The sequence below is a fragment of the Prenolepis imparis genome, unplaced genomic scaffold, assembly GCF_030444845.1.
Source record: "Prenolepis imparis isolate NDT839.2.m4 unplaced genomic scaffold, iyPreImpa1.0 SCAF_7, whole genome shotgun sequence".
In the NCBI taxonomy this organism is placed as follows: domain Eukaryota; kingdom Metazoa; phylum Arthropoda; class Insecta; order Hymenoptera; family Formicidae; genus Prenolepis; species Prenolepis imparis.
The window spans coordinates 9389039-9415369 of NW_028141165.1; the positions used below are offsets into that span (position 1 = coordinate 9389039).

The 26331-nt window shown below is 39.4% G+C and overlaps 3 protein-coding genes across 6 annotated transcripts; 1 reads left to right on the forward strand and 2 right to left on the reverse strand.

The window, feature by feature from the left end:
* Positions 1–79: 79 nt before the first annotated feature.
* On the reverse strand, positions 80–2236 carry Nxt1 (NTF2-related export protein 1). The gene is made up of 4 exons (XM_083042781.1): positions 1618–2236; positions 1003–1089; positions 766–910; positions 80–406 (listed from the first exon to the last, which is right to left on the reverse strand). Exons 1-4 carry the CDS (start codon positions 1624–1626, stop codon positions 228–230), a joined length of 420 nt encoding a protein of 139 aa, XP_082898907.1. The 5' UTR covers positions 1627–2236; the 3' UTR covers positions 80–227.
* Rno (PHD finger protein rhinoceros) lies at positions 2213–16938 on the forward strand. 3 transcript variants are annotated; one of them, XM_083042768.1, is made up of 11 exons: positions 2213–2624; positions 2824–2990; positions 4340–4389; positions 4473–4987; positions 5063–5219; positions 5659–5811; positions 5934–6221; positions 6587–6760; positions 6851–7020; positions 7297–7420; positions 7507–16938. In XM_083042768.1, the coding sequence occupies exons 4-11, from the start codon at positions 4530–4532 to the stop codon at positions 14878–14880; spliced, it is 8898 nt and encodes a 2965-aa protein (XP_082898894.1). In that variant the 5' UTR covers positions 2213–2624; positions 2824–2990; positions 4340–4389; positions 4473–4529; the 3' UTR covers positions 14881–16938. The 3 variants fall into 3 exon arrangements, with proteins under 3 accessions (XP_082898894.1, XP_082898893.1, XP_082898895.1); XM_083042767.1 differs by having other exon boundaries at positions 2827–2990; XM_083042769.1 differs by lacking the exon at positions 2824–2990.
* A 3225-nt stretch (positions 16939–20163) lies between these two features.
* On the reverse strand, positions 20164–26296 carry LOC145938896 (uncharacterized). Of its 2 annotated transcripts, XM_083042779.1 has the most exons (4): positions 26155–26296; positions 23445–23613; positions 22209–22354; positions 20179–20651 (listed from the first exon to the last, which is right to left on the reverse strand). In XM_083042779.1, exons 2-4 carry the CDS (start codon positions 23535–23537, stop codon positions 20462–20464), a joined length of 429 nt encoding a protein of 142 aa, XP_082898905.1. In that variant the 5' UTR covers positions 23538–23613; positions 26155–26296; the 3' UTR covers positions 20179–20461. The 2 variants fall into 2 exon arrangements, with proteins under 2 accessions (XP_082898906.1, XP_082898905.1); XM_083042780.1 differs by lacking the exon at positions 23445–23613 and having other exon boundaries at positions 20164–20651; positions 26155–26294.
* Between the last annotated feature and the right edge of the window lie 35 nt (positions 26297–26331).

Below are 26331 nucleotides of genomic sequence, written 5' to 3' on the forward strand. Positions count from 1 at the left end.
CCCGCAATATTTATCAAAATTGTATCTTTTATGTTATACTATTGTGCAACATACATGTATATATTGTTAATTTTTATACATATTTATTATATATTACATGTATCTCATTGTCAGTCGAATAACTAAATTTACTTATAAAAGATTTTAATTAAAAATTATCAGATGATCACAGTATAAAATAGCACAGTATAAAACTTATTTATAATTAACTTATTTATTTGGTGCTATCAATTTGTATTACTACCCAATAATTCTTGCGTTCGGAAACAATCGCTTACAATCTTCCATTTATCACCCATAGCCGTAATTAGAAAGGTTTGATTAAATGCCTTGGAACTTTTTTCTTCATACTTTACTTGTCCACCGACTTTGACGAGAAATGTTAACTGAGTGGCTACCTCTGGACCTATTTGTTAACATAACAATTTAATATTTTAATACAAATTATTTACAGTGCTTCACATAAAATACTACAAATAGCGAGAAAAATTTAAACTTTTGGTATTGTATTATTTGCAAATCAAATGTGACATAGTAAAATAAAAACACAGATATCACAGATAACATCTTGATACGAGTAAAATAAGGAAACATTAAAAATATTTATTTAGATGTGACAAAACTTTATCACGAAGAAAAACTTAAGTCATAAAAATTAATATAAAATGAAATGTAACATAGATCTAATATTTTCGAATATTTTTACTTGTCTGATATTTTTATAGTCAAGAATACTAGAGAGAGTGTGGTGCGATTAATATTTACCTGTAATTGGCTGAGCATCGAGAGTAGTAACGGTATGTTCTGAAGATGGCAAATCTGTCCAGAACTTTTGTATATTGTCTTTGCCTACTACTCCATTTCCGTTCCACATCAGAGTAGCAGTGTCCATGTACATTCTTGCGATCAGCTGAAATAACACACACAGTTAATATGTACAAGTACAATTAATATGTACAATCATGGAAAAAATATGTTTGACATTATGTTATCGTTACTTACATATCTTCGCTTGTCTAGATATTCATAATACAGTTTTGTAAATTCCTCTGCAGTTCGACAAGCTTGATCGATTTTAGCCTTTAAATTCTGTGAAAGTCAACACAGATGTAAGAATTATGTGATGTAATCAAATATAGTTAAACACTCAAAATATATGGCGCATTAGTACATTTGTCGCTTTCAAAAGTTTTAATTTTATAAAAATACAATTGCTAGACGAATATAAGACGTAATTTATATTCATAATGCAGAATATTCGCGCTTTTCTGATTTCAATGAAATCTTGTGTATATGTATTTAATATGATAAATAATTGTATAGAAAAATAACCGACAATAGAGTATAAAACTAATAATAGTATAGAAATCATCGCTTTGAAAAGAATTATAGGCAGACGCTCTTTAAGGTTAGGAAATTATTTTATAATGTTCCTTTATATTATAGTCTTATTTCATATATTGAAATATACATATGTACATGAAATTTCCATTAAAATCGATATATATATATTATTTGAGAAGAAATGAATACTTTTCGCGTATTTTCTCGTTATATATCATATCATACAAGCGTCTCATAAAAATATAAATTAATTTATTATTCATTGACGTATACCTGCTCCATATTTTCCTATTATTTATCCAAAGTAATGCATAAGAAAAAAAAGCTTTTCGCTGCGCTTTTCATTCAGTAATTCTCGCACATAAAAAGCAAGAAATTCATAGCACGTTGCGGCAAAACAACACGCGTAAATAAAAAGTCAACAACAGATTTCAATGAAACATCTGTAACGCCAAATAGACTGACAGGATATTTAATAACCAATAGAAAACTTTCGTTTCTAGATACAAATTGCTAGTTACAATCATTAACCAATAGGAGAACAAGTTCTCTTATCAATCTCTAATTTTTTTCCTCTCTCTCTCTCTCTTCAATTTCAAAATATACATTTATCTCATTTTATTTATACATCTGTCTCATTAAAATAAAAAATTAATTGCAAAATAATGTGGAAAATCGCGACGCGGACGTCATCGTTAGTGGCAGCTGCGCGTCGACAGATGGCGCGTCGGTCGGCGACTCCGTTTTCACTTCGCGTCCGGAGATCTCGCATTCGCCGCTTGATCCATGCGCGGGCGAGATCGCGAGATCTCGCTGGCTCGGTCACGTGACACCGTACTTCCACAGTTATTTTTTCAGGCATGATGGCGCCAAACGCCAGTATTCACTTTTATGTAAATATAATATTGATTTGGTGCGTACCGCGATCGAGCACGAGCGTTCGCCGTACCGGGGCCGGCCGTCGAAAGTAGCCCCCGACAGCCGGGGTAACGCGCGGACCCGCCGACGGTGGTGAGCGAGACGGACTGGCCTGTGTGCCGCCCGCCTGGAATCGCTAATGAGGACATGTTGGTTAGGCTGCCGTGACAGGGAGAGAGAGAGAGAGAGAGAGGACCGAGGCCGTTACGCACTTGCAGGCAGCAGCCCGTTCGGCGTGAACGCGGCGGCTCGGGAGCGCGCACGGCTCTCGCCGGCGGCCCCGCGGCCGGTTTCACGCCCGCTCGCGATCACGTGCGTGCTTCGCGCGCGGAAATATATCCGGCTAATAGATCAATAATAAGGTATTTAATGGTCTTCCCCCTCTAGTACGCGTGTGTGTGTGTGAGAGAGAGAGAGAGAGAAAGAGAGAGTGCGCGCGCGCGCGCGTATGAAGTATGTATGTGTGTGTGCGCGCGGGGGAGATATTTGGGTGTATGCGTGTATATAGTGTAGAGTGCGCGCGATGATGGCGCCATCTGTATTGTCAATGTTGTCGGGCAGCAGCAGCAGGAGCACCAGCAGCACCAGCAGCAGCAGCAACGTAATGGAGCCGTGAGCATTCTCGTAGATGTACGCAATTGCATCAGTTGCCCTTGCCGACCGTGATCCGCCGTGTGTACAATGAGATTTAACGCCGCCCGCGGCCCGCTCGACCGTCGACACGTGCAGTGAGTGTGATTGAGTTGTGCCCTTATTGTGTGTCTGTGCTCGCGCGACAAGCAGCGCGATCCTGTCTCCGCGGTAGCGCGAGATCTCGCAGGCGCCCCATTCCACTCCGCATCAATGTTTACAAATGTATGTTCCGCGAGGTAGACAGGCGGACGGCGCGTTTCGTACCGCGGGGCATCCGGAACGTCGCCTCGGGCGACGAGGACGACGAGGACGACGACGACGACGCTCGCGGTTGCGTCGCGGTGTGCGTCGCGTTGTTGCGTCCCCGCTCTCGCAGGTGAACGCTACGCGTGAACGAACGAAGAAACGTCGTCGCCCTCGCGCCTGGAACGTCGTTGGGGAGTCGCGCGACGTCCGACACGCGCCTTCGCACCTCGCGGAGCTGCGTTTTTTTTTTATATAACCTCTTCTCTCTTTCCCCTTCGCGGATTGGAACGGGTGCGCGAGGAGATTGGAGATCGCGCGCGCCAGCAGCCAGCCACCGCCAGGGACCCGCGAAAAAAAAAGACAGTGTTTATCGAATGACCGGAAACACAACAAACGATCGAAACAGTCGTTCCGGCGCATGTATTTTTTTTTTTTTTTTTTACTTCATAATTGCGGTATTATATGTATAGCGTCGAAAATTGGAAAAATTGGAAAAAATATATGCCTTCGCGCTCTGACTCCTGGTGTTGATCACTTTCTAGGTGTTTTCTTTGCTGTCCGGTGTTGCTGGCTGTGCGCGCAATTCGAATATTCCATCTCTTACATCTTTGACATTACTTATGGTGTTATTGACCTTAACTCTCTGTGCGCAGAAATCACATGTAATGCGAATATTTCATTCCTTGCTGCTATCGCTGTGTAGTAAACTGTTGACATTTATGCGTAAACTATGACGTATACGATTTCACCTGTACGCCTACTTTTGAAACTGCGATTCAGATGCTACTTTTTTTCTTTGCACTACTTATTCTTTCTGTTTTATTTATCTTTTGTGGTAAATTATTTATAAAATGTCCTAGTTTTTAATCTTTTCATGATTGTATACTTAATTTTTTTATATTTTATTATTTGTACATGGCTTCTGTGTCACATGTTTTTCTTTATATATGCTGCTTGTCATACTTTTTTTCTTTCTATTTAAAATTTGTATCATTCTCTAAACATATCTTATCGGAAGCGTTAAAAATAATTAAATATTTCTATAAACTTGTCAATCACAAGATTTTTGATTAAAGAAATAGAATGAAGCTAATCTACAAAAAATTATCTGTTTGTATTAACACACACTTTCTCTATTTATAATTTATAAACTAATTTAAAATCATAGAAAAAATACAATTCTTTCTTTATGTTTCAGTTCTGAGGAAAATCTGCTTTCCAGATAATAAATATATGGATAACTATGTAGTAAGTGTATTCTCCTATTTATATATTTTTAAAATATACTTTGCAGAGAGAAGAAACTCTCACATACTTGATTATTATTTCAGGGTGCATACAATTCACCTGCATGTGCCACGTACCACTAGCTTATTTGGCATAGTAGAATGGCACAACGAGGCAAGAGGCATAGAAACGACAATGATCTGGCGTCTTGTCCGGGCGCTATTAAGAGGCGCAAGTGTAGATTGGGCCCAGCTGCCACTGGTTCATCGGCATTGGCAGCGACCATGGGGCCCTCAGAAGAGGAAGAAACGATGGCGTCATCCAGCCAAGGGGGGGCATCCTGGACCGCCCGACCTGTCAGTGATATCAAGATTCCCAGCATATACAATCGATCGTCCGCTGAGGCGCCGGCGGAATTATTTCGCAAAGATCTGATCAGCGCTATGAAATTGCCAGACAGTGAACCGTTAAGTCCAAACGAATATTGGGTTATAACTGATCAGTGGAAACAGGAATGGGAAAGAGGTGTTCAAGTACCCGTTAATCCGGATTCTCTTCCCGAACCGACGGTCACTGTTACGCAAACGTCTTCTTTGAAGTTACAAACTGAATTCAAATTGTGAGTGTATTGTTTCGTACTGTGTATGTTCACTGATCACTAAAGTGCAATATAACGAAATCGTGTACGTTTCAGGCCTAAAAAGTTCGTCAGAATATCCCGTGATGATTATTTTAACTCGGAAAATCATCATTTAAGTACTACTCCTGCAAGAGCAGAGAAGGCTTGTGCTTATGACCTTGACGATACTGACATTGCCTGGTTGGATGTATTTAATGGTGAACGAGCACAGGTATAGTCTTATATTTATAATTATAGTAAATTAATGGCATTTTAAAAAAATTGATCTTTTAATTATGTATAAATTATATTCTGTTTAAAATATTTAAAAAATATAGTTAAAGATATATATATATATGTATTCATTAAAGAAAAAATATATTTAATTAAATCAATATATTCTTATCATAATTCTCAGTTAGACATAACTGTATATGTAATTAATATTTAATTTGTCACTAAGAATGCTAAAACAGATTAAAATGTTTTTGCAATCGTAATTTTTAGTAACAAAGTAATTTAGTAATCTTTTTCTCACAATTGTTATCGAAACAATTATTAGTAATGTAAATGTCTATATATTACAACTGTATACCACGACTTATTCTTTTTCTCTAAATCTATATTATTCGTGAAGTGATTAATATTATTTTGTATTAAAATTATCCTAGGCTGGACAACCGCCGGTTACAGAATCGCAGTTGGAACGTGTAATAGAAGAGTTGGAAGTGCGGTGTTGGGAGAGAATTCAAACAATCGTGAAGAACGAGGAGGGGCTCGGGATTGAATATGATGAAAATGTCATTTGTGATGTATGCAGATCGGTGAGTGATTTTTTTCGTTCTTATTTGATTAAAGTTTGAAATGATTTCTCTATTGTACATTCTTTACATGTGACATATTTAAATTTGAATTGGATTCTAAAACGTATAAAATTTTACTGCAGCCGGATTCGGAGGAGGGTAATGAGATGGTGTTTTGTGATTGTTGTAATATATGTGTACATCAAGCTTGTTACGGCATTACTTCGATACCCGATGGCTCGTGGTTATGTAGAACTTGTTCGTTAAGTCAAAGGCCCGACTGTGTATTATGCCCTAATAAGGGTGGTGCAATGAAATGTACACGAAGCGGTCAAAAATGGGCTCACGTTTCGTGTGCACTCTGGATTCCCGAAGTTAGCATTGGTTGTGTAGAGAGAATGGAACCAATTACAAAAATATCCAGTATTCCGGTAAATAATAGTCTTATAATTATTTTCTTATAGATTTTCTACTGTTCCTATAAATTTTCCTTTGTATTATTGTCAACATCTAAATTTAAATCTAAATTTAAATCAATATCTCCATTATAAAAAATTATTTTAATTGTATACATTGATATTAGTTGCTTTCCATTTACATCAAAACTCAGATAAATCTCACTTCTGTCTTTCTTCAACATCCATGTTAAAGAAAGACAAAAGTGAGATTTATCTGAGCTTTGATGTAAATGGAAAGCACCTATTATATGTATTTTTAATAATTTAAATTAATTTGAGGTTATCTTGTTATCATGTTCTGAATACAAATTGATTCAGAGTATAATAATTAATTACAGCAAAGTCGGTGGGCCCTAATTTGCGTTTTATGCCGCGAACGTGTGGGTGCTTGCATCCAATGCAGTATAAAAACATGTAAGACAGCGTACCATGTTACGTGTGCTTTTAAATATGGGCTTGAAATGAAGGCGATTATCGAGGATGAAATGGCAGACGATGGTGTGAAATTAAGGGTAAATTATCTTATGTGCATTGAAATTAATGACTTTCCACGCTTCGATTAGAATTATATAAGTTAATTCGATAACTTTGTACTTGTTTAGTCATATTGTCAAAAGCACAGTAGAACAAATACAAAAGATAAGGTCGGCGTTGGCGGTAGCGTGGGAAGTGGTGGTGGAAAGGGAGGATCAGATTCCGAGGATGGTGAATCCAGACGGCGTAAACGAAAAGACATGACTTCTGAAGAAAAAAATCAAGCACGCGCAGCCAAGTATGTGACACAGTTAATGTGGTTTTAGAAATTACATTGAAATTCAGAATTTATTTCAAAGAAATATATGTATTAAATATTTGAGTATTTTTGAAATATCATTAAAACAAGTTTTATATTTAAATTACACGAGCAAAAAATATTTTCCGTTGAATAAGTGTTTATATTAATCTTATATTAATAAAACTATACATTTTGTAATTTATGTATCTCGTAAAGAATCTTTTTTAAAACTATGTTATGAAAAATAAATATAATATGTATATCTTTACACAGATTGCAAGAAATTGAAGCTGAATTCGATAAACATGTTAGTATAAAGGACATTACCTCTCAACAATTAGACATAGATCCTGACAGCATTGTGTACATTTATAACTATTGGAAACTTAAAAGAAGAGTAAGTCTCCCTTTCGTTAATTATTTGTGTAAATCTGCAAATGTAGGAATACATCGCATTGAACGCGGTAATGTGTTATATTTTAGGCCGGTCATAATAAACCATTGTTGGCACCTCGTTGCGGCGAGTTATCGAGTGCGGGCGCACGCGCTCAAGGTCAGGCAGCGGATGTGGAGAAGATGCGTACTTTCGTTCAACTGCGCCAAGATCTGGAACGCGTACGTAATCTGTGCTACATGGTCGGTCGCCGCGAGAAACTTTGTCGCACTTTCCTGAGGTTGCGCGAACAGACCTTCCATAAGCAGGCAATGGTGATGGCTGGACCACCGCTGTCTCCGGCGGCAGCCGTCGCCGTCGTCGAGGCTAATCACGGGCCTTCGATATACGATCGTCTCTACTCTCATCCCGATGCTGAGGATCACACGCACGATTTTGAAACGATACTTGCACGGATCGCGGGTGTTGAATCACCCGCGCCGGCGTCGAGCGACGAAAAGAAGGTACAACCGGATTTTAATGGCGCATCCAACAAGAAACTTTACTTCAACGGTTCCGTCAGACGGAAGAGCCTATACGGCAGCGATCTTTCGTCGATGAGCAGCAGCGAGACAGACGTGAAACCGGAAAGAAAAGCTGGAACTGGCAAATGCCCGAACAAGTCCAAGAGTTTGAAAGTCGAGAGCGAATCGAGTACGGAAGATGAAGGAAACGCAACTTCAAAGAGCAAAACTCCCGTCACTAGGCGAAAATCGAAGAAGAACGCGTCGGAGAGGGGATTGCGAGTCAAATTGCGCGATAGTAGCGAAAGTGACAAGCAGGATACGGTCAACAGATCGCGTGCTCTGCAACATATGGAGCTTGGCAGTTCTGGCAGTGAGAGCGACGAATTGTTGCCGTTGAGTACCAACGCCAGCTCTCGTCTTGGACCATCCGTTGCTTCCGCTATATATTCGGATACCGATTCGGATTCGCAGGAACATCATTCCCATTCGGCTGTACTTATCACGAAAGCCGCGGTGAAGGAATTTTCGGCGGCAGATATATCCAAGAATAACCAGAAGAACTTTGCGTCTAAGGACGCTACAAAGTCGGAATATCAGGATGAATGTACGAAGAACAAGGAGAATATGAAAAATCCTAAGAAAAAGGAATACATACCATCCGCTCTAATAGTTCCACAGCGGCAAGCGGCGAAGAAGGCATCGGAAATTATGCAGCGAACGCAGAGTAAGAAGGAGAATACCGCGACCGAGCCCGTAGAGTTTGTAAAATCGCCCGGGGAACCTCTAAAACCAACCAAGGAGAAGCCATCTAGCAAGAAACAGCGTGACAATAAGACACCGAAGGACGCTAAGAACAATGATGTTTACGATTTTGACAAAGAATTTGGCGATGGCACGGAAATCCTCGCTTATGTGCCGCAGCGGCAGGCCGCGAAGAAGGCTGCGGAACACATCAAGAGTGGCATGGGCACGAAAACTGCTCAACCGGATCTCGAGACTGCGGATATCAAACCAAAGAAGGAATTGCCGGACGGCGGTAAAAAGAAGGAAATCATCAAGAAGGAGGAGTCGCCGAAGAAAGAGGAATTGCCAACGAGAAAGGAAGAGCCGTCGAAAGAGAAACGTGGAAAGAAACAGATGCCCGAGAGCAGCAATAGCGAGAGTAGTAGCAGCGAAAGCAGCAGTGGCAGCAGCTCCTCGGAAAGTAGTAGCGATTCCGATGTGGCCAAGAGTCCGGTACAGAAAATGTCGAGCATTGTTAAAGAGCCAGCTTCTTCATCGACCACCACCAATACCACGTCCTCTGAGAGCGATACCGGTAATCAAGTGAAGAACAAGACCGTGAATAAGCGACAGACGGTGAATAAAGTCGTAGACGAGGTGATCGAATCCGAGAAGAAGACTCTCGCGGGGCGGAAACTCAAGAAGCTGCCTGATAAGAAGCTTAAAACTTCCGACGGGCGGCATGGACCAGAGTTTCAGCCGCCGCTTATTGAGAGAGAAGAATCAAGTAGAGCCACAGTACCTAAAGAGCAACAACAACAACAGCAGCAGCAGCAGTCACTTGGTAAGAAAGTCGATCAAAGAGACTACAAAAAGTCAACATCCCTGCAGTCACAACAGTCACTTGAACAAAGTGTGCTCGGTGGCTTTCGAGATAATGATGGGCTACGAAGTGTTTCTGGGGCCAAGTCTACCAAGAAATCTGGTCAGTCAACTAAACAGATGCAACAACAACAGTTCACTCTCAGAAGCAAAGAGGACGGCAGCGGCGGCGGAGCAACGCCCAGAACGAAGTCGGAAGCTCGCAAACGAAAATCAAGTGAGATTACCGCCAAAGACGACAAGGGTAACAAGGAAACGACACCGCTCAAGAAAGTGGAAAAGAAACTGACGGAAAAAATAAACAAGGAAACTGAGAAGGACAACAAACACGATACTATTAGTAATAAGAATATTTCCGCAGAACCTCCAAAAGTAATTGAGAATACTGCTAAGACGGACGATAAAAAGATCAAGAAAACTAGCAATAGAAATGCGATTAATACGTTGGAAGAGGAAATGAAACAGCGACGAGCGGAACGGGATAGTCCGAAGAAATCGTCGAGGGGATTGGATAAGCTCCTCGAAAAGCGCGAGCATCTAGATAAATTGTCGAGGAGTAAAATCGCTCAAAAGGAGAGATCTGCATGCAATGAGAACAAAGACAAGGTCACAACATCGGAGAAATCAAATACGAAGGAGCCTATTAAAAACGAGAACATTAAGAACCATATGAATGAAGAAATCGCAATGCTAGATGTTATGAAATTGGAGAAGGAAGATGCAAAGAGGGACGCTGTCGAGATTACGTCGGAGAAGTCTGCAGATAAGAAAAAGAAGGCAGAACAAAAGCTCGAGAGCGAGACGCAGGCTGCCGTTGAAATGATCACGACCGAAGAGAGCAGCGCTAAAGAGTCCAACATTGATAACATCTGCTCGAGATCGATGCTCGATAAACTTGAAACCGCGATGCCCGAGAAAGAGTGCCCGCAAAAGAGAAGAAAGTCCGTCAATCGTTCCATCTTTTCGCCGCAGCACGGCAGCAAGGATCCTAGTGTGTCGGAGCTGTTCGACTTCGATCAGGACATACTGACCGACGATATGGTGAACGACGACGGCTTTAGCATACCACGCGACGAGGAGCGAGGAACGGCGCCTCTCTCGTTCTCCTTCAACAATGAGCTTTGGTTCAAGGAAGACAAAGAGGATAGTGCGCGTGAAACTCTGCATCTAGTGGAGAAACTGCGTTTGGAACTATCGAAGAAATCGAATTCTAGTCAGTTCGAGTTGGAATCCGTTCCGGCGGAAGAGGAACTTCCGAAGAAAGAAGAGCCACCTTTTCATTTGGTTGATAAACCAGCGACCGAAGAGCAGCAGCCGCTGCTCCAAGGAAAGGTGGATGTATTGGAGCAACAATCGGTGGAACAACAGCCGCAACTGATTGTGCAGCCGGTTGAGATGAAGAGTAATAGCGGGCCGGAATCCGTGCAAGTGTCCGAGGATCTTACGTGCAAGAATCACACTATTGAAGACAAAAGAAAACCCTGCTACTCGAGCAATAGTAACAACGAGCAACATTACATGTACGGAAACGAGGAGCGTGAGACGGCTAAAGTGACGGTGGTAGAGCGTGCGAAGCTCGACAGGGCCGAGGCGGACGAGAGATGGGTGCCGCCGAGCATGGACAATTTTAATCCGAATGATGTGCAACATTTGAACACGCTAATCGACAACCAGAATCACCGTTACGCCGCCGCGGCCGCCGTCGCGCATCAGTTCCCGAACGATATCAATGCCGTAATGCCGGATCCCACAGCGAATCCTGACGCGGCTCTGGTCGCGCATCTGCAGCTCAATATGCCTATACCGTCGGATCAGTATCTGCAGTTGCAGCCGACGCACCCGATGGAGCGGGTACAGCAGCATCTCGAGGCGCAGCATGTGGCACAGGAGCAGTCGCGTATGCAATCTCTCGCGATGATTGATCAGCAACAAGTAGCGGCGACTGGTGCGGGAATACCGGCGCAGATCGTCGACGAGATCACACCGATGGAGATGGTGAACCGTCACTTGATCAGTCTACCCAACTCGGAGGATTGCGATCAGAGCAACGAAATGGATCGCGTATTAGACAAGGAGGACGTCTCGTCGGACATCAGGCAGGACTACACGCAGAGTGGTTCGCCCTACAACGAGTTGAATGGTCGCCCGGATACGCGATGGGCCGAGAGTCAGGTGCTACCTTCGCGTAGATCTACGTCGTCGTCCATCACGTCCGCGTCCTCTGCGGAGGAACACGCGGCTATACCACCGTACAAAGGCGTACCTCCGATACCACCGTATCCACCGTGCACGATAGACGCGACGCCTTATCATTCGTACTCGGAGACCAGCTCTTACGGTGCCGGAGCAGTGTCGCTGTTCCCACCGCAGTCGTGCGCCGCCCAGTTGCCGTATCCGTCGCCTTTCCCACCACCCTTCGGCGCACCTTTCCCGACTCCACCATCTCTGCTGTCGCACGTGCCGAAGCCGCTCGAGGAGTCGCTCAACTTGCAGGCGTCGCCGTGCACGGCCGCGTTCACCTCGTCGTCGCACAACATGGCGCTCACCGCGGCCATGGTATCGCCAACGAAGGTGACCACGCCGCCGCCGGCGCCGCCACTACCGCCACCACCACCACCTCCTTCATCAGCGCCAGCACCACCATCAACAGCGGTGTCGCAGCAGCAATCACCTTCGACGCAGCCGCCGTCGGAACCACTGTCCTCGGAAACACTGGGGCACACGCCATCTTTGCAACAGGTCAATTCGCCCACCGTACCGACTTTCCTCAATACCATCGCGGAGACGCAAGTCAGCAACGAGACCGTCGTGGAGAATATAACGGAGGTACTTGGCGCGGACAACAAAAGCGCGTCGTCCGGAAAGAAATCGCCGTCGAAGCCAACGAGAACGTCCGCCAGGGTGACATCGTTGCAGGGCAAATCACCTGGTAAATCGCCGCGTCAGGAAATCACCAAATCCGCGCCGACTGCTCGCGGTCGCGGCAGAGGAGCTAAGGGATCTCAGCACTCGAGTTATCGCGGTCGCGGTCGCGGTCGGGGACGAGGACGCGGTAGAAACAATCAGAACGCGTCGATCGCGATGATGCCACCTATGAACGCGCTGCACAACGACGACTCGATACAAAACAAGCTCGTAGGTACCGTGTATGACTTTGATTCTGACGAGGACTCCGCGAACGAGACCAACATCGCGGATCTGCGAACGATGCGCGAACGAAAGAGATCCACCGACGTGAACGAGAAGACGCGGATAAGCGAGCCGCTCGGCGGAATTGCGAACGACGGCAGTATCCAGTCTCATCTGTCTAGTCCTACGCTGCACACCGCAAAAAAATACGCCGACGACAAGAAGCTCTCGTCACCGGCGGCGCATCACGATCATCAGGCTGTCATGGCCAAGTCCGAGTCGAGCGTCAGTCATCAGGCATTCGTCGACAATACGGTTATGCCGTTGCTACCGGGTCCAGTGGATATGCGTACGTATAACTCGACCGTGGACCAACCGAGCTCGTCGGTCCACGGCCAGTCCTACGGTAATCATTTGCTGGGCACCTTTGCCGCGAGCGTATCCGCAGAATCGAACTTGCCGGACATCGACGATCTGGAGAACGAGCTACTGCACGGTAACTCTTACGTATTAAAGAAGCTCGCTGGCAAACAGCAGCAATTCGCGAGCGGTGGCTTTGAGGATTCGTGCTCCAAACCAGTGTATGCTGATCCTTCAGTGATAGATCCGTCGTCTGCGGCCAGCTTCGACGCCAATAAGGTTTCCCTGACCGACTCAAGGAATCAGTTGAAGGTGAAGATCAAAGGCCCATTCCTCGACGCGAATTACGTGCCGGCGTCATCGGTACCACCACTGGCCCAGCAAGCGCCGGTGATAATCACTCCGACCGCTACCAGCGCGTCGGTCGCTTCGGGCACGTCGAATCTACGTCGCATGCGTAAGAAGGAACTGCTGCGCCAGTACTGTTCGCAGGACATGAACATGGATGATCCAGCGTGCGGTAGCGTAGCTTCCGCACCCATCATCATTCCGCCCATCAATCGAACGGTCATCACCATCCCCAAAGCCGTGGCGTCCATGACGAGTATACCAACCCGCGAGGACTACAAGGCGGTCGTCGACGCAAACATGGAGAAGAAACGACGGAAAGAACGCGGAGGCGGTGGCGGCAGTGGTTTCCTTGACGTGGTAGCTGGCGAGGATGAGAGCAGTAGCGACAGGAGACGCGGTCTCGTAGTCGGCAACGTCAGCGATCGCCGAAGAGGGAGACAGACCAGACCCGCGGCGACCAGCGTCGGGCCGCCGAAGCTGAAGATCAAGATCGGCAATAGTAGTATAATCGGTGGCCAGGAAGTAGTAGGTAACCTGCAGGACGATCGTAGCAGGATAAGACCACCGAAGAAACGACTGAGCAGTATCCCGAGCACGCCCAGCATGGAGGAGCTCCGTCGCGAGAGCATGAAGTTCCGCAAGATGATCATGGCGGGCTTCGACAACGACGAGAAGACCAAGAGCAAGCGCGACAAGAACGGCAAGCGGAAGAAGCGGCAATCCAAGAAGGAGGCGCGAGTGCAGATTCTGAATGACGGTCCAGCGCCGCCCAAGATTATCATACGGTGGAGCAAGGTGGCGGGTGCAAACTCCTCGAACAATGACCCACCGAACGACGCGCCGGCCACCGGCGACGAGGACGAGAATCATCAGCAGGCATCGTCGGACAAGGACAGCCGAGTAGGACAGCCACCGCCGCCCGAGCCCACCCACAAGGACGAAGTGGGAATCTACCCGACTATCGGGGAGAGCAACGTCGACGACAAGCAGCCTACGGACCCTAACGTCGGCGTGGCTGCCCTCAGGAACGTCCGTTCGGCGAAGGTGACGCCGATCCGGTTAAAACTCACGCGCTGCCAGGAGGGCTACGAACTGAAGGATCCGATGCGAGTAGCGAGCAGCGCGAGTGCGGACGACGACGGTGGTGTTGGTGGTAGTAGTAGCAATAGTAGTTCCAGCAGTAATAGTAGTACCAGTAGTTGTAGTAGTGCGACGACAACGACGGTGACGTTGGTGAACTCGGTGGCGCCGTTGCCGATTGGCGGTGTCGAACGAGAGGAGGAGGACGAGGAGAGGGTGACGGTGACGGTGGGGCCGACGACGACGGAACGATTGATCCCCATTGCCGCCATCGCCGAGACGAGGTCGTCCGAGCAACAGGAGCAGCAGACTCCGCTGGAGAAGCAATCTTCCAAAGAGGACGATATTCCTTTGCTGCCCCAGTCCGCGAATCACAGCTCATCGCCGGGGCGTCCGCCCGCACCGCTCCCGCAAGGATGCCAAGTTAGGTGATAATTAATGATAATTGTATAATACAGTAATTTAGTGGTTCTTTCTTAGACGATTCTATATATCGTAAGCGTGTGTGTATTACGTATATATATATGTATACGGCACATCTCTCACACACTGGATTAGCGACTCTTTATGTATATACGTAAGATACACTCGCTACGCATATACGCAACCCATACAACACACAACAGATGTATATTGTTCAATGTTGAGACAGAGACTCATTAGAGAAAAAAAAAAAACGTTGTAAGAGTGTAATATAAATTATTGATTATTGTAAATGATCTGAGGGTGAAGTGAAATTTCACAAAGTGCCCAAAATTTACGGTAAATACTACAAAAATGACAAAAAAAAAAAAACATGCATTTCTTCGGATGTATCAGAGAACCGCGTTAAGGTGTACATACTTGTTGCACAATCAAGTCCATAGAGCTCATAGTTTATCTTTGTATCTAATTCTTTCCCCCTTAAAAAAATGAATTTTATAAAAATTTTTTATGCAATTAAATATATATATAAATATTATTGTACATTAAATAAATAGTTTTTGGATCGAGTCAATCTCGTCTAGAGTAAAGAACAATACGCTGTGACACTTGTTTCCTTTCGTTCTCACGGATATAAAAAGTTCTCTTCTAAAGAGATCCTGAAAAGAGGTCCTTGCAATTCTTGCCGATCGATCGATATAACTTGTCATGTATAATTTCTATCTATCTGTTATTTAATTAATTTATACTATTTATGACCAGAAAATCTTCTCCCCCGTCTCGTGTTATTTTGGAGAACCGCGAGATATAATTCCTTCCAAGCGTTGATCGACGTGCAACGCTCAAAGATTTTTCTCACGCTCGTCGATGCGACCTCACATCAGTATGATGATAATCAGAAAAGTTTCAGATTGATAAAACGCATTTTGATTTTGATGAGGAGAACGAGACTCGGATTCGAGCGCAACAATATCGACACCTTAATGAGGGTATCGTACCAGCGACATAAAAATTATCCTGTACAAAAGGCATATTTCTTAAATCACCGCCTAGGTCGTGATTTTTCAATGCTAGCTATAATGAATTTTAATAAATCCACACACTATAGAGTATACAATATTTCGATCGATGATCTAATATCGATTAATGTGTGGCAAGGGGAAGAGCGTATATATAATATATCAGCCAGACGTGAAACGTCAAAAAAGAGAAAAGGGAGAGATACGCATTTTTTTCTTTTTAATTTTCTGAACGATTTTTTTTTTTTGACACGTTCGCGTAATTCACTCGGAAAAAAAGGAGGAAAAAAAAGAGAAAGAAATAATATGTATCATTGCTCTCGAAGATCGCGTTCATATGTGTCCTTTGTTTTCTTTCTTCCTTTATATTTTCGCCTGTGCAATTTGCGCATACGATTGCAAAGTTAGACGTAAAGAATATTTTTTTATTATATTTTTTTACGCATTATATTATGTACGCGCCTCCGGCGTGATTTGTTACATAGTTTTTTTTTATAGGACACGATGCGTCATTATTAATCGTCACCGATTACCTATTTTATCCCTTTTCACATTGTAGCTCTTGTTGCATGTATATTTATTTATGACGATCAAATGTTAAGACGCTATTTATTCACCATGCATTCTTCGAAAGTTCCCTAAGAACGATTTTTAGACGATTTTTCAGTTCATCTTCTCTCTCTGTTTATTACTATTCTAATATTTATGTATATATACACCACACACTATTGTATTGTATAACTATTATTAAATATTTCTTTTTTTTTTTTTATAGTAATAAGTTATCGTTTTAATCTTACACCACGTAGACAAAATGAGAGTTATGCGTATAAAATACTCATGGTTGATGAAGCGGCGTGCCATGTTTTGTATCGATATAAAAAAAAGAAAAAAATGGAAAGAGAAATTTACGAATCGAATTTTGCGGACGTAAGAGGAGAAAAAGAGGAAGTTTCCTTTCTGATACGCGTCGCATGCACATTCGACGAATTACGAGATAAAGAGATGTAATAGGATGAGGGTATTTCGTTCTTTTTGTTTCGTGCGAGGCCGAGGAACGACGCATCTCATTATCATCATTCTCACCCTTTTGAGAGAAAGAAGACTCCTGAGACAAGGATTACTCGCGCGTGTGTGTGTGTGTACTTTTTTCCTGTCTACTTTTTAGTACCAACAACTTTAAATAATCTATTAATTTTATGTTACGTTAATTGCAAATATTTAAGAGTGAAATATATTTAAAGATGGAGATTTTTCGAGAGATAAAAAATCTTTGAAATATCATTCCTGTTGTATTGCAAGCATGTTTTCTTTTCAGATAAATTATTGCTCAATTATAAAATTATAATAACACATGTCTAGCTATACTTTACAAAGATACATCCTTAGTACGCACATACACACATATAAACACACACACAAACACGACGCATACGAATAAAAATAAATAAAATCTTTTGTATTTTATAAAGTTTTTAGAGAGATGCTGGTGTCTCTTTGTTATCATATTTATTTATTTTTCGTGTGTTTTTTGTTATTGTATTTTAAGTTGGTGGTACATAAAAGTGTCAAGGGAAAAAACATTGAAATTGGCAAATGATCAAAGGCGTGTGTGACGATCGATTGAGGAAGATTTAGAATGGCGGCTGAATTTTAGATCGATTGTGTGCAATCGAGGTACATATTTTGTGAGAATTGGGAAATTGAAATTGTTTATGTTTATATCAAAATCCATTTGTGTCCGCGTCGATTAGAGATTTTATCGATTGCTAATTAATGTGCGAAATGTGCAATTATTATTATGATGTCTGCAGGAAAGAAGATCCTTCGTCCCGGTCCTCGCACATTAACGATTGTGGAGTAAAAAAAACTCTGGCAAACTGCATGTCGGCGGTACAATTTTGATTGACGGGGAAAAAAATAATTTTGTTTTGATCAAGATGTGAAATAAAAATGAGAAAACGTGGATATTGAAATGAAGAATTGAAAGTATACAGATATAGAAGTATGGATAACGAAATTCACACAATCTCGAAATTTTCGAATATTTTTCTCGGGCGAGGGGAGAATGATTCTTTGCTTGTTTTTTTCACTCCACAATTGTAACGCGACGCGTAGGATAAGAAGCTGTATATACTCGTATATTGAATAAGATACAGGAATCTGTAATTGGTATGAAGCTTATATAACGGCTGTGTTACCGTACGGATTTTATCTTCCAAATGGTTTTAAGTTACTTTCTTTTTTTGGACGAACACTGCATTAAAAAAATAATAATAAAAAAGAAAAAAAAGATATAAATAAGTAGTTCAAGATTGCGCCGAAAGACTTTCGATGCCTCTTCCAACGAAAATCGTTCATTGTCCCTAGAAAAAAAGCGTCGCAGCGTGGTTTATTTACAATCGATGAACTTTTGGAGGTGTCCTAAAAAATAAAAATAATATAGAAAAACACACAATGGACAAAAAATTGCATTTTACCAGAACGAAAAAATTCATTTCGCAATGTCTCGTGACGTTTGTTTACTATTCTCTCGATTTTCTCACATTATCATACGCAAAAATTATTCATAAGCAAAAATCTCGCATATATACCAAAGAAAGTTTGTCGATTTGAGAGATCAACGGGCTGGCGAACCTCCTTGTAATCAGACATAAGTATCTTCCATGTATTTTGCACACATTACACATGCAAAACGACACATATACAAATAGACGCATACACATATACATGTTTACATACAAATGCACACGTTGGAATAGAAAGGTAAAATAGTATTTTGCCGCAATCTCTCTCTTGCGTCTCGTAAAATGAATAAAAGAGAGTGAGAAAACGAGAGAGTGTATCGTATATGTGTGAGAGCGAAAGAAAGAGAGGAAGAGATAGCTTGGCGATACCGTTTCGTCCCAATTCTTTATTGTCATAACTCGTTATTTTCTTGTTATTCTGCGCAAGAAAAATCAAATCAAATGAAGTATTGTTTAGCGCGTCGGCGATTTTGCGCGCTCGCCGCCGCTCTTAAAATTCTCATCGATCGCGCAAACGAAACTTTTCCCTGCGGTTTTCCCTCGGAGCATGCTGCAACTCGACCATTGATCAATCACGAATAAAAGATTGATTAACGAATCGACATCCGAGCCGAACCGATTAAACGTTTCGCGCGAGCGAAAGAATTTTATATACCTTCATACCTTGCATACATCGCATTGTATATTTTTTCAGTGATAAGCAGAGTTTTAAGAGCCTATATTGTACAGAAATGAAGAATAAATATTTGGTTAATTTTTAATCGTTTCTTACATGCATGCTCATATATATATATATATATATATATATATATATATATATAAATATATATGTACATATATATGCATATATATATGTATATATATACATATGAAATAATAACTCTAATAACAAATAACGATGAATTTAATATTATATATATAAAATATATATATATATATAAATATATATAAATATATAAATATGAACATATATATATATATATATAGATAGTTTTATTATAATGCAACACACAAATGAGTAATATGATATTTAGTTATTGTATATAGTGTAAGAAAGCTGATCTTGTAAGATACAGATAAGGTGTTTTAATGTGCACATAGTCGCGTCACTGTCAATAATCATATTATTACGATTAATAATAATTACAGTTTTTTACATTCTGCGTTCTCTTCTTCAACCAACTCCTGCATATCCGCATTCTTATTTGCAATAGATATAGTATAAGAATTTAATATCTATATAATATAAATATAGAAAATTCTTTTGCTTGAAAATTTGTAAATTTTTAAAAATTATTTTATTCCTAAAATCTCATGTTTTCTAATATTTTTATGTAAACTATATTCAACAGCGATAATTTTTTCAGGGGAAATTTATAATTGGTCATTGTTGAATGGAAATATATACGTGTTAAATAAATTTGTCTCTTGTCAATCATGTAAATTCGTTAATATTTTTTTCAGAGTTACTATTCTAAACATGTTTTCAGAACATCTAAACTTTTGAAGAATCTAAAAAGTCTAGAATCTTTTCAAAAATGTTTTAAATTTATTCTGTTATGTGTGATTACAGGAAATAAATACATACATAAATATAAATGTGACAAATCGATAGTTTAGATAGTTAAAAAAAGTAGCACGAATAGAAAGAAGATAAATAAATTTTTATCTATTTCTATATTCTGATAAAAATAAAAATTTAAACGACAAAAATCGAAAAGTTTTACACGAAATTTACACAACAAAGAGACCTGGAATCTAATTTAATCTTTACAGAGAGAATATAGAATAAAATTAATCGCGTATATATTAAATATGCAGAACAGAATCTTTTATGCAAAAACATATGATTTAAATGGGATAATATATTTTTTATAATTTTTTTCACATATTGTTTATTCTTATACAATGAAGACATCGATGAAACACTTTATAGAACTAATGAAGCTATTGTATTTTAAAGAAATCGAATATTAACGCAAAGGACCAAAGAATACATTGGTGGTGATAAAATATTACACGGATAGAATGCGGGGGACAAAATCAACCCCAGTATCCTCCCCAACCTCTTCCACCCCATCCTCTTCTCCAGCCGCCTCCCCAACCACCATAGCCTCCCCAACCACCATATCCTCCCCAACCACCATAACCACCATATCCTCCATATCCACCATATCCACCATATCCTCTGCCAGATCCTCCCCAACCACCGTATCTCCATGGTCGGCCATATCTGAAATTGTTCATAGATCGTACAATTAAGATGAGCGGTTGGATCGTGTGTATGAAAATTCTTTATTATGCCCGCTATGCTATGCAATTTTTAAGGCGCGATAAATGTTTTATAAAGTGTTATATTTAAATAATTTTTTATTTGTCCTAACTATGAATTAGATATTAAAAACTTTACTTTTACTAAGTATCGTATTAAGAACATATTATTTATAGACAAATGATTAAATGTATGAAAAATATACTGCGCACGTTGGTAAGATTAATATTAAAACTATAATTATACATGCAATCTTTGCAAAAAAGCAGCAAACATTACGTTCCATTTCTTTTGATTCTATAGTTATTACTTACATTCACAGTGTTGATTATGCAAATAAGAAACATTGAGATTTTTTCAAATAGAAGCAAATTTAAAAATCATTTTTAAACATATGTAACATGCAAAGTCGTCTTAAAAATATCGATTGCATGATTTTTCTCAATAAGTTAAATGCAAATATTTACTTAAAATACATATGTTTTTAGTTTAAAAATTTGTAAGCTTTTATTTTGATAATAACAATATAATTTCTTTTTCAAATAGCTATATAACTATACACATGCTTCTCTTTTCGACGATAAGTTTTGACAGTTTATTTCGAAATGTCACTTGCAAAAATGAATGAGATGTTTTATAGACCGTTAAATGGTTGCAAATTGATCGTTGCAACTCGCTTTAACGCTACTTGTGCATCAGAATGCGTCGTTTATGCACACGACTAGTTAGAGTATGCATGTTGACGAAATTACGATGGATGAGAAGCCTGCGTAGAGGTAGGGTCATGAATGCGAATGAAGATAACACAAAAGTATAATATTTTTTTAGACGTCTCATGTCTTTTTACGCGATACAATTGTCTTTATAAACGAGTCGTGCCGCTTAAACAAACTTCGCATACAAAGTACACTTAAAAAAGGTAACTTCGCACAAAAATATAGTCGTAGTTAAGTAAGCTTCGATTGCGATGGAATACGTGATTATTATTTAATATGTATTATATTGCAATTAGAATTTCTCGTATATTGTGCGTGCATGATTCTATTATAAAGAATACAAACAATGCAACATTCTTACTCTGTCAAGAATTGTCATGCAAGATTCAACTCACATTCACGGTAGTTTGTAGAATAATTCTGTTTACATCGTATGATAGTTTAATTTTGCTTCATGATGATATTAATCACGTGAATCTAATCTAAAATTAGTTCGCGAACACTATTGTGCATTTTTTAGCGATTGAATGAATCAGAATATATTAACAATGAGAGAGAAAGAGAAATAAATATCTTTTTTTTTTTAATAATGCACAACAAGTTTAACATTTTGAAAGCAGTCTAAAAATATATGAAATTAATTAACATAAGAAATAGATGTATGATTATGCGTTTGTCTTCCCAAAGATCAATCTCTTAATTTCATATATTTCCACACGTTGTAATCAAATTCACGAATTTCTCACGCAAAGATAAATCAAAATTAATGAGATAGAACTTAATGATTTATAATCGAACTCACCCCCAATACGTGGCATCCGCTTCTAAATCATTGGCATTATTCGTATCCGGCTGTGGTTCGATCTCGCTCTGAATGTTTGGCGCAGCTTCCTCGTTTTCCGCAGCAGCGGCAAACGCAAGAAAAGCGATTGCCGCAAAAAGGAATGCCTAGAATCAGATGATTCTTTATTGATATTACTCCTTATTCGATCTTTCACGATTTGCGATAAACTTCTTTAGATTTATTCGGAAGATCTTTTTAATGCGACTTTAAAAGCTTTGCGGAGTTGCTATATTTTATGTAACATTGTGCAATAAAATTTTACGAGTCTCATCTCTTGAAAATACCTTTGAAAATAACACATTTTGCGAAAAATGCTGCGATTGCTATCAAAATACGATAATGATGAGGAAATTCTTAATGCATATATTATAAATATATATTACATTATTATAATTCAAAGAAGTTTAGATTTTATATCTAAAAATAAAGTATAAGGTTTATTCAAATAAAATATAAATAAAATATAAAAATATAAGGTATAAAGTTTATTCAAATATTACGTGACAAATTACTTATTTATTATTGTTAAGACTTATATGTTTTCAAAGCAAACGATCGATAAAACCTTCAATTGATTGACGTATGTCTCAAAGGATTTACATTTCTAAGACAAATGATCGATCAGATCTTCAATTGATTGACGTTATTGAAGATTTGATCGATCCTTTGTTCTAGAAATACAAATCTCTTAACAATAATGAATAAGTAATGTATTCGAATGAACTTTACAGAGATATAAAATCTATATATAAAATCTAAACTCTTTGAATTATAATAACGTAATATAATATAATTTATAATATATGTATAAGAATTTCCATCATCGATGCATTTTGATAGCAATTGCAACATTTTTCGTAGAGAGTTAATATATTTAATTTATGATCTCACTTTAATTTAAATTTAACATCATTTAATTCAGCGATAGTCTCCATTATCACGATATTTACGACCTTGACTGTTCAATTATATCAGTAATAATTTATTCCGACCGATAATTGGAGTAAAATCAATCTCGCGCGAATTACGCTAATCAAACAAATTGATGGGACTCTTCACGTCGCGATTGACATTTCGTACTGTCAAAAATACGCGTCGAAACACACGTGGACATCGTACAAGAAAGATCTTACGAAGGGGTTTAAATCTCGCGTTATTGCCAAGGATACGAGAGAATTATACAAGATCACTTACGAAATGCATAAGTCGCCACATATCGAGGACTGATTCCATTTCGAGTGGAGCAGGCCTTATATACGCGATCCCGGCCCGTTGTCGTAGATGCATCTACACGCATCTACACGTGCGTTTTTGCACGTGTGTCATCGGCTGTTTGTGGTTTCACAGGTCGAGCGCCCGCGCGCTGAAGCGAACGAGAAAAAAAAAGGCGAACTGAACGAAGAGGTGCCTATGGGGTACGTAAGTTGCGGCAGAAGAAGAACCGCAAATGGGAATACCAGTGTGACTTCGGATCCCGGGATTTCACGGCATCGTGAGATGTCGAGGACGTGATCCTCGTAAAATGTATATAAATATATTAGTTTCATCACATCTTTAATTAAAGCGAATCCGTGCGATCCCATTGAATAGAATTGATAAGACGAAGCTATCATTGCTTTTAATTTGTGCCATTATAAAGAAATAATTTGTAATTCAGGGGGCAAAGAAGAGCAATCTATTTTTATAACTTAACGAGTGAATATATACAAATTATAAATAATTTTAAAAGATATTTTTTTTAAAGCACAGTTTTCCTAGATTGACTCACAGTATGGACGAATTAATAATTATTTATATCGCGTACTCGATTTGCACAAAAGGAAAACCAGCAATTTACATAGATTATATGCATTTAGCATCTATCTAATCGTGTCTAATGATACTTCTCGGTATTGTCTCATTGACAAAAGATGTTCTGAAAAGACGCGCTTTTGTATTCACGAGATTGGGATTGTATTTTGCCAGATTGCGTTTTTGGACGGTCATTTAAGTTAGGGGGATGATATATAATGACCGATGTGACGAAGATCATTCTTGGAATTTTATGCGCCGTTCTTATGAGCAAAAAAATATATCCGAGGATCCCAAAAAATGACCTATCTCTTCTGCCATGGATTAGAAACGCCGAGTTGTTGATGCGCGATTAATCATCGTCATTTGTCATCCAAAATGGTGTCACACATTATATTTAATCATACATTTATAATCATGCTTTGCGTCCTCCTCTCTATTGCCCTTTTAAAATTAACAATTAAAGATATCTAATGCAAAATTCAAGAATTAGTTAAAAATTAAAGCAATTATACTTAATATTATATAAATAAATTGACATTATGATTTTAAATGTATAGATCATTTTTGTTACAATAGAGCAGTAATCTCTGATAATGTGTTCTGACCTAAAATTTGCGATGCTTTATATACGTTCTATTTAAGTGAAAGTTGATTTTTATCCCTCTCAGATTGTCATTTTATATCTTTTTTAAGGGAACGATTGATAAATATAAATCGTTAAATTAAGAACTGCATTGCTGCGAAATTAATTATGCAATTTTTATAAAGTTTTATAAAGACATTTTTATAAAGCTATAAGCACATTATGTTTTTATTACAGGCGATGACGTATCTGATCGGATATGTTTGCACGTTTAAATTGAAAATTCAATTGACACAGATGAATCACACACACGATTGTATTTTAAAATCGGTATGCAGAATATGTCAAAATGCACAGAATTATATAAAAAAACTTTCTTCGACACCTGTCGTATAGACACAGGAATTTGTACACAATATGCATAGTAAACATTTCGGAAATATCTTGACTAATTACTCGTATTGCATTAATTGTTTCACTGTACGTTTTACACTTGAAAACGATTAAAGATTCATGTTAAGATTTTAAAATAAATTATTCGCATATTAAGTATTCAAATATTTTCTTCTCTACGCGACTAATCGAATAATGATATAATAGCGATTTATCGTTAATGCTACATAGTTTTTCATAGTGCAACAGAGAAAAAGAAAAAAATCGCTACAATAGATTTTTATTCTAAAAATCACAAATTTTTCATATTTTTAATTATTTTTATAACAAAACTATAATAGATTTCTCACATTGCAACAGAAAATATATAGAATGCAAAATTTCCTCTTCTATTCTGCTCTTCTGATTCTTCGAAAAATTCAAAGATATTTTATATCTCATAAAAATTCTGATCGAGATATTTTTTATTTTGTTTTTTCGTAAATGAGAGAGAGAAAGGAGAGGTATAATAAGAGCTCTTGAGAATTTTTCAATTAAATCTTGATCAACCGGTCTTAATCAACCCATAAGGAAAATAAGACGCGCATCTTACAGCTTCGAGATATTATTGGTTCTTTCGAAGGTTGCACTATATAAAAAATGTTGCTATCATTTGCATTTCCTCTCGTCACTTTAATTAATGAATACTCGTTGTACCTTTCCATCATCGAGGGAATGCAAAGTAGAAGATGTTTTGAGACAAGAGTATATATACTTCTGATCATTAACATGTATCCATTAAGTCGTATTAACGTCGTATTAAATCGAGGTGATTCCCCGGACTAACTTTGTAATTAACATCTGATTCAAGACTGTATTTCTTTTTTACCTAACAAAAATCTCAATTTATCAAAATAAAATGGATCGAAACAAGTTTGCGCGTACTAAAATTTTGAAATCAGAAAGTATAAATATAATACACTAATTCTGGAGATTTTTCGTTATCTCTTTTCCTCTTTTTCTAATTAAATAATGCAAAAGTAATCGATAAAATTTTATTTCTCACGATTGATTTTTCTCTCTAATTCATTCATCTTTCGCAGAGTCATCCCTACGATTGTCAATTAGATCCGGATTCTCATATGTTCCACATACCTGCGCAATCACGCGAGGGCTTCCCCGAGATGAGGGCATCAAACGGGCGTTCGCTCGTTGATCGTACAGCTGTAATTTTTAAGGACGGACCGGCCCACCTTGAGCAGGTCATCGTCGATGTCGTGCGTGCTCCTCCGTCTCGGCTGATTTGCGAAAAGGCGGAGGAATGGCGCGCTG